Source organism: Sipha flava, unplaced genomic scaffold (genome assembly GCF_003268045.1).
Source record: "Sipha flava isolate LNK unplaced genomic scaffold, YSA_version1 48843_pilon_pilon, whole genome shotgun sequence".
In the NCBI taxonomy this organism is placed as follows: domain Eukaryota; kingdom Metazoa; phylum Arthropoda; class Insecta; order Hemiptera; family Aphididae; genus Sipha; species Sipha flava.
The window spans coordinates 64521-76913 of NW_020273294.1; the positions used below are offsets into that span (position 1 = coordinate 64521).

Sequence of the window (12393 nt, forward strand, 5' to 3'; positions counted from 1 at the left end):
AGTATTTTCGTCGATGAGGTCAAACTGTAAGTTAACCAAGAAATTTTCACGCTGGTTTTTGAAAATCCGACAACAAACTAAACATTAAAGATTTTCTACATTTTATAATTTTACAGTATTTTAAACAGATTGTTTACTCATTAAACTTAAATTAGATTTTTTTAATTCGAATATGGCGAGTTCTTCTGATCCAGACAGTGATATAGAAAGTGATAATGGATATGATCAATTATATTCAGATTCTGATGCTGATGATGACATTCCAAAATGGTATGATAATCTACCGTCATTTGGGACTTGCACCAAACTACCAGAATCTGAAATTCAAGCCTTGAGGTTTGAAGCTGAAAAAGTATTGGAACATCAACCACAAGTTGACAACAAAAAATCATGGATTACTGAAATTGCCAAACAAGGTACTTATTCAGACAAAATTGCTGCACTCACTATAAAGATCCAAGAAGATCCTTTGCACAATATCAGTGCTATACAAAATTTAATCAGTATGGTGAAAATTGGCAAAAAACAACAGTGTTCTCTTGTTATTGATTCCTTAACTGAATTATTTACAAGAGTGTTGTTAAAAACTGAATTACTAACCTTTGAACAACAGCCATTAAGTGAATTATCAAAACTTGATGATTTAAAGCAACGCAAACTTTTGCTAAGTTCTTGGTTATTTGAAGAAAAACTTAAAAACTTATATGTTGCTTTTGTTGAAGCTCTGAGTACTGTTGGCTTAGATTCTGTACCAATAAATCGGGAAAAAAGTATTTCTGCTATGAATAGATTATTAATCAACAGTACAGAATGTGAAGTGCAAATAGTTCGATACCTTGTAAATAAATTTGGTGATACTGTTCATAAAATTGCTTCAAAGGCCATGTATACATTACGTCTTGTTTTAAAACATCGTTCAAATCTTAGTCAAATAATATTTGAAGAAGTTAGAAAATTATTATTTCGTTCAAATATAAATCAAAGAGCCCAATATTATGGTATTTGCTTTTTAACTCAAATTGATACAAAAGAAATGGCAAAAGAAGTTATTGAATTGTACTTATCATTTTTCAAAGCATGTGTAAAGACCGGAGCCATTGATTCAAGGCTTATTGGAGCCTTATTAGTTGGTGTTAATAAATCATACCCTCATGTACGAAGTGGTATTCAACCAGAACAAATACAAACCATGTATAAAATTGTTCACTTATCTCCATTCAATATATCTTTACAAGCACTATTATTGATTAGGCAATTGGAAAATAATGATAGGTATTACAGTGCCCTTTACAGAAAAATATTTGATGAACGATTTATCTCTACATCTCATCAAGCTATTTGTATTCACTTGATTCATAAATCTATTTGGGATGATAAATGTATGGTGCGTATTATAGCTTTTATGAAACGTATATTTCAAGTAAGCTTATACTGTCCAGTTCCATTAGTTAGTGGATTATTTTGTATGACATCACGTTTAATGAAGAAACATAAAGGAATTATTGGTAAATCTAAATTTGAAGAAATTAAAATAGAAACAAAATCAGAATCACCTGCTATTTTAAATGATACAATTAAAGAAGAAGAAGTTGAAGAAGAAAAATATTTTGATGTACAATCTAATATAAGTGATACCACCCAAAAACCTGAAAAATCTTCTTGGTATCACATTAAAGCTCCTCAAGTAATAATTGAATCTAAAGTATCACAAGTTCCTAAAGAAAGAGAAATTAAAAATTATTATGATTATACTGCCAGAAATCCAAGATTTGCAGGAGGTGAGTATGCAATTTTAGCTGAACTAATTCCTTTAAGTCGACACTATCATCCTTCTGTTGCAACATTTGCTTCTAGAATAATAGCTGGTAAATCTATATATTATGATGGTAATCCTCTAGCAGACTTTACTTTATTACATTTTCTTGATCGATTTTCTTTTAAGAATCCTAAAAAACCAAGACAAGGACGAGGAGAAGAAAATGAAGAACTTTTTAGGTCAGTCGGTACTTCTCGAAAACACTATGTTCCAAAAGGATTGAAAAGTATGTCTGTAGTAAGTGAAGAATATTTAAGACATGAAGAAAAACAAATACCTTTAGACGAAGTATTTTTGTACAAGTACCTTAAACAAAGACCTAAGCAGCATAAAAAAGAAATCGAAAACCCAGATGAAGATGGTTTCAGTGATGTAGATAGTGTCAACAGTGATGATTTTAATGATTTATTAGATGGTATGATGGGAGGCAAAAAGAAAAAAAAGTATGATTTTTCAAGAGGGTTTGAAAAACCTAAATCAAAAAAAGGTAAAAAGCCTGTTGAAGAATCTGAAAGTGATGATGATAATGATGATGAATTTATGGTTTCACGTAAATCAAAGAACTTAGCAGATTTAGCTGTACCAGCAGAACAATTTGCTGCAATGTTAGATGCAGCAGGTAAAAAAAAATCTGGTGGAAAAGATGATATATTGGTCCGAGATAATTCTTCCAACAAACAATTAGAGTGGGAAAAAAAGAAAAGTGGTGGAAAACGCAAAAGATTAGAAGATGGAAGAAAAAACAGAAAAAGACACCGTATTCAAAATCGATGATTGAAATTTAATCTTTAGGACAAAATAAAGACAATTATTTAAAATAAAATTTACATACAATTTTAATTACTTTTGTAAATTTGAATAAATTGTCAAGCTGTATTGTTAATTTAATAAATATTTGATGTTAATAATTGATCGTTTTTATTTTTAGGACTGGGTATAAAACAACAAATGTGCGTTCTTATTTGATATAATAACAATAAACATAATATTTTTAGTCTTCCATAAATTTAAAAAATATATATACACTAATTTTGTGCTAAAAATTTACAATACAGCAACACCAGCTTCACTTCTGGATTCTGGAAGTGATGGGAGATCTTCCCATTGTGAAGTAGAGTTATTGTATCTTTCTACTGAAGAAATAGTAATGTGTGACCTGTATGAGTTAATTGTATGTGTAATATCACCACCAATTACATATAACATTCCATCAGCAGCAGCAACAGCAGGACTAGCACGTTTACCCTTCATTGGAGTTACAAAACTCCAAGTATTCTAAACAAAAACATGAATAAAAATATTTAGAAATCATGGATATTTAAAATAATCTTACTTCTTCAAAGTCATATTGTTCAACTAAATTTAAGACTTCATTATTACTGGTAATACCACCAACTACATAGAGATGTTTATCTAAAACAGCAACTCCCATTTGACTACGTGGCACTAGCATAGGTGCCAAAATTGACCATTCTCCAGTCACTGGATTATAACTTAATAAATCTTGAAGATGTCGTTTGGTTCGAGTGCATCCTCCCACAATATAAATTAAACCTAATCATAATAACAATTCATTAATAAAATATACTTTATTAGATATAAATGTTAACACCTTCAAATGATACAACTCCCATACTAAATCGCGGTTCAGGTAGCACACTATTGCACATTGTCCATCGGTTTAATGATGGAGAATAGCTAAAGACAGAAGTCATTAATAATACAATAAATCATAAAATTATGTTCATATAACTTACATTTCAATTGAACCTCCTATGTCATCTCCAACCCAGCCTCCAATTGCATATAAATAACCATTTAAAGCAGCCATTCCAAATTCACACCTAGGAACTGTCATTCCAGCAACAGAACTCCATTTATCTTCAATAGGGTTATAACACTCCCCATTTGACAAAATGAGGGATTCATTTTCACCTCCCACAACATATATACACCCGTTCAAAATAGCTACTCCAGGCATGATTCTACCTATATTCATTGGTTTTATATCGCACCATTCTCTAGTTTCAAAAAAATAATAAAAATTTTAATAATAGAATTAAAAACAGATAACAAATATACAAATATCTTACTTCCTAAAAGTATTGAATTTAACAACAGATTCAAATGTAGATTCTGAATATCGAGACCAAGCACTGCATATTTCTCTTTTTGATCCACCTAATATATATATATCTTTTTTTGCTCCTAATCGTGGTTCAACTTCCAGAGCTACTAAATTACCAATACGTTCAGCTATGTCTGTATAAATAGAACGTAGAGCAACCCTTAAACTTGCATCAGTATTATTATTAATTTCTCGTTCTAAAAATTGGATACTCATTAAAGGTATACGTATACATGATAGAATTTCAAAAATATAACGACGACGGTCAGAAAGGTCATGTTTAATCCATTTCATAGCCGCACGAAACACCTAAATATACTTAAATTAGTATGATTATAAATATGTATAAAAAATTTGTTACCTGTTGTTCAGAATCTACACAGAGATATTCACTATTTAGAAACTTAATAAATTGATCTTTAGACAAATCGCCTAATTCATCTTCTTCACAAATTTGAACAAAATTTCCATATATAAAATCTTCAGATAATTTATATAGGACAGTAAAATTGTGCATGTCTGCAAATCTTTTTCATCATAATACATAAGTGCAAATTCAATAATAAGATATACATTTTTAAAATTATTACCGAAGTAACCCAACTGCATTAGATGAATCCATCTCACTTTTCAAAAACTCTGTACAACAACTTACAGCATCATTAAGTTCTAACATATCTGCTGCAATCATTAATTCTTCTACATTTTCTTGATAAATATTTATTTCTCCTAAAATCATAAAAATAAATGACTGATAATTTTAAATGTAACAAAAATAGTAGTAATATTACTTATAAATATGGTTCCTACCGGAGTAAATAAAGTTTATAAGTATTTCAAGTACATCAGGAGAAACTGAAGGAAGTTCAATTGATTTTTTACCAGCTTCCAATAAACCATTAGTAAACATAGCATAAAAATATGGACTACTGGCAGCCAAAATTGCTCTATGTGCCTATATTAATGTAGATAATAAAATATAAATAAATATTCTTTAAAAAAGTACATAATGAAAAATAATTACATTAATGCAATATCCTTTAGATACGAGTTGAACATCACAGAAAATATCATTCTTTCGCAAACTATTTAATCCTCTTAAAAATGCTTCAATATATGGTTTTGAAAGGTATTTATTTGGTACATCAAAAGGGGCCAAATTGCATGTGCACCCCAACACTTCTTTTTCTTTTTCAGCTGGCGCCATTAAGGATAATACATAAATTCAATGAACTAAACAAATTATTAACAAAATTATAGAAATTATTTAAAAATTAAACCTTTTAAATATTTAGAAATGAGAATTATGTCAATGAGTTGATAAAATGTGTTGCAATGTCATTAATATTATAAAACTATAAATACAGTTAAAATAATGTAAGATACATACATTTCAGTCAAAAGAAACCAATTTCAATATTAAGTACAAATATAGCCACCTTATTATTTTGTTCAATTACTAACATTTCGTAGAAATATAACTTTTCGTCATATCTTGTATAAGCTAATATCAGGTATTTATTATTATTGTAAACCATAAACTATAACAGTTATGTAATATAAAAATAGAATAAAATAACATATATTTAGTCTAGAATTTCAAATATTTCTGTTGAGTAGACATCTATTATTTTTATAGTATGAAAACTAGAAGTATTATAAAAGTATTTTAAATAATGTATTCAGAATACAATTTGTATAAAGTATTTGAATACATATTCGGAATACTATTTTGTGTATTTTTTCCAGTATTTATTCTAAATACTTCTAAAAAATATTTTACCCAAGTCTGGTAATAATGTAAATGTAAACAATGTATCAATGAATGGATATAAATATAATGATGAATTAAAATTAAGTATTTATATGACACTATTAAGGCTTGTAGATTATTTATTAAATTAAGCATTTTCAAAAATTGAATGCTTTAATAAATTATTACTGCTCTAAAAATATTTGTTCAAAATGTTTATGAAAACTATTAATAATACATAATTATTTTTTATTTTATTTTTATTTTATGAGGTAAAAGCAAAAGTTACAAACCATTATTTGATAGTAAAAGTATATATTTTTTACCGAAGAGCAAAATATTTATTACAGAGGATCTAAAATCCAATAATGAATATTAAGAAGATAAAAAATTAAATACAAAATGTATAAGTAAATTAGAAAATATTTTTAAAAAAATTGTACGCCCTAATTACATTATAGTTGATACGTTATCACTAAGAATAAACAGATGACTTTAAAGAGCTTATAGTTCCATTGGTAAAAATTAAAATAAATATTTGAAGAAATTATTCACATTAATTGACTTAATTAAAATATACAAGTAAAATTTCGCATTAAATATAAATTTTAAAGTATTTCAACAATTTTACTTTCAACTTCAATCGAGATCATGGAATAGAAGGAAGACATTTTTTCATCCATTATCAAATTACGTCACCGAAGACGATCACAATTCATAGGGGCGAACAACGTACGTCGAACGGCAGATGTACTTTCAAACATGGCCGCTTCTCCGTCTTGAAACGACCATTACCGTTTTCCCATTTCAATTAAAACACTTATAACTAATCTGTGCAATTAAAAACGACATAACTCCGTTCGATTTTCACTAATTTTCCTTTTGTACATCAGTTTTGGTAAGTAAACCATCTATTTATCTCCAATACTTGCATAATGCGAAAAAATCTCGTGACCCTCATCTATTGTTTTATAGTTTTTGACACCAGTCAGAAATAACGTCAAAAATATGTACAACAGCACCGGTTATCCAATGTAAGTATATCAATAATTATCTATATATATTCACTACACATTTCTATGTTAATATGATTTTCATATGATAGAGAATTAGTGTTTCCAAAAAAGTAGTAAATATTTTGATATTTCAGACCAATTAATTCGAATATTCACTCTGTTTATAATTGTTTTTAACATTTATATATTACCTTAATGATTTTCTAAAAATATGATTTAAAATTTTTTTTTATATTTCTAGTTCTATACAATGATGTGATTGTAATTAGGTATTGATTATTTTTTTTCTTAACAGTATGTTGAAGTTAAAATCAATTGTTTTACTTCTTATTTTTTATTTTTAAGTATGTTTTTATTTATTATTCGCATTATTTTGAAGTATTGTTAATTTGGTATGCAACATTAAACATTGTTAATATATCTTGGTTATTAGTATAACTTAATTATTTATGATCAAATGTTAAATAGGTAATACGTTTTAAATTAAATTTGATTTTCATTGTGTTCCTTGGTTTGATTTTATTCTATAATATTTAGTCTGCTTTAGGAAAAAAGATTTTGTTCATAGCTAATTATTTATTATAATTAAATTTGATAATTTCAATAATCTTAATTTAATTATATTTATCTTTAAATTGCATATTTCCTACTATTTTTCTGCGTTATATTTAATTTAGGTAATTAATGAGTTTCCAGCTGTTTTGTGTCTAACTAGTTATGAAATCTATTATATTTTTTTATTATATGATTTTCCTAATCTTTTGATGCATTAATTTCAGTTATTTTTTTTTTTTTTGATTGCTAATAAAAAAATGTGGCAACACCAATATAAATAATGTGTTTTGTACTTCAACAATATTATGTACCTGTAAACATAAAAGTGTTGGAATTTAAATACTTATAATATTTATTCATGGCCTAAATTGTATATAACATTTAATTATGAGTGTTAAAAGATGGTTACATAATTTTAAAATTATTAGAATTTAAATTATAATATATTATGGATAGCTATAACTTTCATGAAGTGGATTAGTTATCTTATTAACTCTGTCAACAAATTCATTAAAATTGAACAGATCCTTGAATATTATCAATTTTTCATTAATTATTAAGCCCATGGTTTATTCTCTAAAGTGAATGATTAATTAAATATATTACTTTTTTATGTAACCTAATACTTATATAAATTCTGAGTTTTATATTTCTTGCTATAAAAAATAATTAACCATCAGAAAATTTAAAAGCTATATTGAAAGAAAATATAATCATATAACATATATTATTTAAATTTATATACATTTAAAACGATATATTTTATCTTTTGTTAATTAATCATAAAAATATTCCTTTTAACAGTATATATATATTTCCTATATTGGCATTATAAATATAATTATAATTACTTTTATCTTAAAATGTAAATTATTCACTATTTCTGCTATAATTGCATTTGTTCAAACTAAATATTTATAAGTTAATTATTTAAAATAATCTATTTTTATTTTGGAATTATGGTATTTCCCTCCTAAATTTGTTTTTTCATGAAATCATATGAAGTATTAGATACAAAAGTATAGGTTAAATAATCAAGAATTCTTAAATTACAAAATGCAATCATTTATTTTCATTATTTTAGGTATCAACAGCAACGTACAACCCAAAATCAAGGTTATGGCAATCAATTTTGGAAATCTCAAAATGGCAACACAGAAAATGCAGATTTTGGTGGTGCAATGTTTAAACCCATGAATAAGGCCCCAGGTGAATTATTAAGAAAGCCAAACTGGACTCGTGAATCTCTTCAACCGTTCAAAAAAGATTTTTATACTCCCCATGTAGATACTGTTAGCAGGTTAGTTAATTCTTTATAAATGCTTCTTGAAATCAGTGCATTTTAAATTAATTTGAAAAATCTTTTAGGAGTCCAGATGAAGTAAATTTGTATCGTGTTGATAAAGCAATTACTATTCGTGGTGCAAATGTTCCAGATCCTAGTCAATTCTTTATTGAAGGTAATTTCCCTGAAAGTGTTGTGCAAGAATTAAAAAAACAAGGATTTTCTGAACCTACTGCAATTCAAGCTCAAGGATGGCCAATAGCATTAAGTGGCCGAGATCTTGTAGGCATTGCTCAGACAGGCTCCGGAAAAACATTAGCAGTATGTATATATTTTCTAAAATTAAATTTTAAAACTTAATGCAAATATAATATTATTATTATTTAGTATATGCTACCAGCAGCTGTGCACATTAGTAATCAAGAACCTCTTCAACGTGGGGATGGACCTATTGCCTTAGTATTAGCTCCAACTAGAGAATTAGCTCAACAAATACAAAGTGTTGCAAAAATGTTTAGCTCAAGTATTCGTAACACTTGCATATTTGGCGGTACTCCCAAAGGACCTCAAGCTCATGATTTACAAAACGGGGTTGAAATTGTAATTGCTACTCCTGGACGATTAATTGATTTCTTAGAGCGTGGATCCACTAACTTGAAACGTGTGACTTACTTAGTACTTGATGAAGCTGATAGAATGTTGGATATGGGATTTGAACCACAGATAAGAAAAATTATTGAACAGATAAGGGTAAATTAGTAAAGTTATATTTTATTATTTTTATTATAATCAACTAATTATTATTTTTAGCCTGATAGACAAGTATTGATGTGGTCTGCAACTTGGCCTAAAGAAGTTCAAGCATTAGCTGCAGATTTCTTAGTTGACTATATTCAAATAAATGTAGGTTCTTTAGAACTTGCTGCTAATCATAATATTCAACAAATTATTGAAGTTTGTGAAGATCATGAAAAAGATTATAAGTTGTTTGATCTTTTAATGAAAATATCAAATGAACCTGGGTTCAAAGCTATTATTTTTGTTGAAAAAAAGAAAAAAGTTGATGAGTTAACGAGGCAAATAAAGAATGAAGGGTAACAAAAATCAATACTTCTTATTTATCATATAAATTAATTTTGTTATTGATTTTGATAGGTATGTAGCAACATCCATGCATGGTGATAAATCTCAACAAGACCGTGATCATGTATTAAATGAATTTAGAAATGGAAAATCACCCATATTGGTTGCTACTGATGTAGCTGCTCGTGGATTAGGTAAATTCATATAAATATGTAAATCAATTATATTGATTACATTATATTCAGTATATAAATTACTTATTTATATATTTATTTATAGATGTTGATGACGTAAAGTATGTCATCAATTTTGATTATCCAAACTCTTCAGAAGATTATGTTCATAGAATTGGTAGAACTGGTCGTTCTAAACAAGCTGGTATTGCGTATACATTCTTTTCTACAAATAACATGCGCCAAGCAAAAGATCTTATTTCAATATTAGAAGAAGCTCATCAAGTAGTTCCAGATGAACTTATTGAAATGGCAAATATGGCAAAAAATCACATGTCAAGTATGTATACATGTATAGTTTTCATTAGTATTCAGTTTTTCTTCTATTTAATAGAATAATAGTTATGTAATTATTTCATCAAAATTTATATAGTTATGACCATTCATTGTTGAATACAAATATCCTTTTTTGAGGAATGGTTTCAGTGAAGTTTATTGCCAGAAAAACGTTACTTGTGTAATAATTCAATTTATCAATGTAATTTAAGTTAAATACTTGATTTCAATTTAAATATTAATATAATATACTAATATTAATTGGGGATTTAATTAGCTCCGTTTGTAATTCTCATTTGGGATCAGTCCTTGGAAATTTTTTTTTCCTCGACATCACACAAATAATTTAATTATTTTCATCTAGCCTGTTTTGGATCAATTTAGCTTGATGTGAGTTATCTCTTGGTATTAAAACTAATAAATATTAATTTATCTTGAATTTAAATAAAAATTTAATTATTAACTAAAAACAATTTTAACTTATTAAATTATAAATGACCTTAAACTAACTTAAAATTGAGTAACTTAGACTTTTAGTAACTAGTTTTTATTCTCACTTGACTTAATTTGGTTTAGATTAGACTTTGATTTGGATTAGATGGTAATATATTATAGTAATATTATTACATACCAATTAGAAAATTAATTATAAGTATGTTTAAAAAAGTACACTTTAACAATTATTTCAAATATTAATCGGTTGGTAATTTTCTTTGAACTTCCTTGCGATATTTTTATTTCAATTTGTGTAATTATATTACTCAATTTTACAAAATATCGCTATATAAATTATTGTGGGTTTAATTAGCCTCATATGTGATTAACAAATGATGGCCAGTCCCCTTCAAACATTTGTTTTTGTTCAATACAGTAATCCCTCGTTATCCGTAGAGTTTGGGTTCTAGAAAAGTTGCCTGGATAATGAAACCATAAATCAATGTAAAAAAAGAGATTAGGTTTTATTTTCTTAATTTTAAAAATCACAATATTAATATATATTTTTAAAAATTTTTAATTTATCTAATTTATTAATTATTTAAATTAAATTGCACTACATTTATTAGAATTAACTGTGTGTACCGTACTTGTGTCATGCACAAATATCAACTGTAAACTTAACAATAATTGATGATTATTAATCTTGCAGTCTGTAGGTACTTTATGTGTGGTATATATCTATAATAAGTACACAATTACTTACATATTTGTATATTCTGCAGTTGTTTAAAATAAAAATTATTTACCGTGTTTGAATAATAACGATAAACCGTTATTGTATTAATAACATTATATTGTGAACTTAACCGCGGATAATGCGGAATTACTGTGTTTTATTAGTTTAATAGTTATTCAGTGTCAAGCTTTTTAATGCTGAATATTATTTAATTTACTAGGTCGAGCTAAATGGACCAATCGTTATCGTGATGTTAATACACCACTGGCAACTCAAACACCCTATGGGCAATCAAACAATGTCAGAACTGCTAATACCAACTATACTAATGGGTCTGGTTACGGAGGTGGCGGCTATGGAAATAACTTTAATAATTATAGTAATGGAGCTACCAATTATCCTAATGGATCTTTTGGCAATGGTCAAAATTATCAAAATAAAAGTTACAATAATGAACATAAAAATGGAACATACCAATCAGGGACCGGTAGTATACCTCGTAATGTTCAAAAATTCCAAAACCCTCAATATCAAACTCAACAATATAATGCAAATGCTGGTCAAAAATATGGACAAAATCAGGTATGGTATAATGATTGAGTCTTAATATATTAATTTGTTTGTATTATAATTAACATTTTATATATATTTACAGAACACAGTTGGCTATAACCGCGGTCAAAATGGCTACACTAATAATCCACGCACCAATTATCAACCCAATCGCTATAACCAACAACGCCAGTTTTCCAATATGGCCGATATGTATGCAAGTACCTTGCCACCTCAGTATATGATGAATAATGCTGGTGATGCTTCCATTCAACCTTTACTGACACATAAGTTCTTCCAACAGAACCGTCCCCCAACTGCTACTCAAGAAGCGTTCCCAAATGGCTACACCACTGTGCCACAAGCAGGATATCCATACTACGGTCAACCTCAGACAGTCCAACAATAAACAAAACATAAAACTCATATTTAATGATTGTGACTTCTATCATATTTTTTGGATTTAGGGGCTAATTTTTTTTTTTCTTCCAGTGTTTAATTGCAAAAGAAGTCACATTCCAA

At 27.5% G+C, this 12393-nt stretch overlaps 3 protein-coding genes across 3 annotated transcripts; 2 read left to right on the plus strand and 1 right to left on the minus strand.

Moving 5' to 3' along the window:
• Nucleotides 1–46: 46 nt before the first annotated feature.
• On the plus strand, nt 47–2690 carry LOC112689966 (CCAAT/enhancer-binding protein zeta). Its single transcript, XM_025563853.1, has one exon. The coding sequence runs from the start codon at nt 173–175 to the stop codon at nt 2588–2590; it is 2418 nt and encodes an 805-aa protein (XP_025419638.1). The 5' UTR covers nt 47–172; the 3' UTR covers nt 2591–2690.
• Nucleotides 2691–2791: 101 nt separating this feature from the next.
• LOC112689969 (actin-binding protein IPP) lies at nt 2792–6032 on the minus strand. Its single transcript, XM_025563857.1, has 10 exons — nt 5991–6032; nt 4969–5177; nt 4755–4899; nt 4535–4673; nt 4306–4471; nt 3910–4253; nt 3574–3837; nt 3429–3514; nt 3150–3370; nt 2792–3091 (listed from the first exon to the last, which is right to left on the minus strand). Exons 2-10 carry the CDS (start codon nt 5149–5151, stop codon nt 2861–2863), a joined length of 1779 nt encoding a protein of 592 aa, XP_025419642.1. The 5' UTR covers nt 5152–5177; nt 5991–6032; the 3' UTR covers nt 2792–2860.
• Nucleotides 6033–6429: 397 nt separating this feature from the next.
• On the plus strand, nt 6430–12393 carry LOC112689970 (ATP-dependent RNA helicase dbp2-like; the record flags this gene model as incomplete). The annotated part of the gene is given in 10 exon segments (XM_025563858.1): nt 6430–6595; nt 6673–6731; nt 8353–8568; nt 8637–8874; nt 8941–9303; nt 9364–9647; nt 9709–9830; nt 9916–10149; nt 11540–11901; nt 11975–12393. Coding segments are annotated over 9 exon segments (2151 nt in total). The 5' UTR covers nt 6430–6595; nt 6673–6705.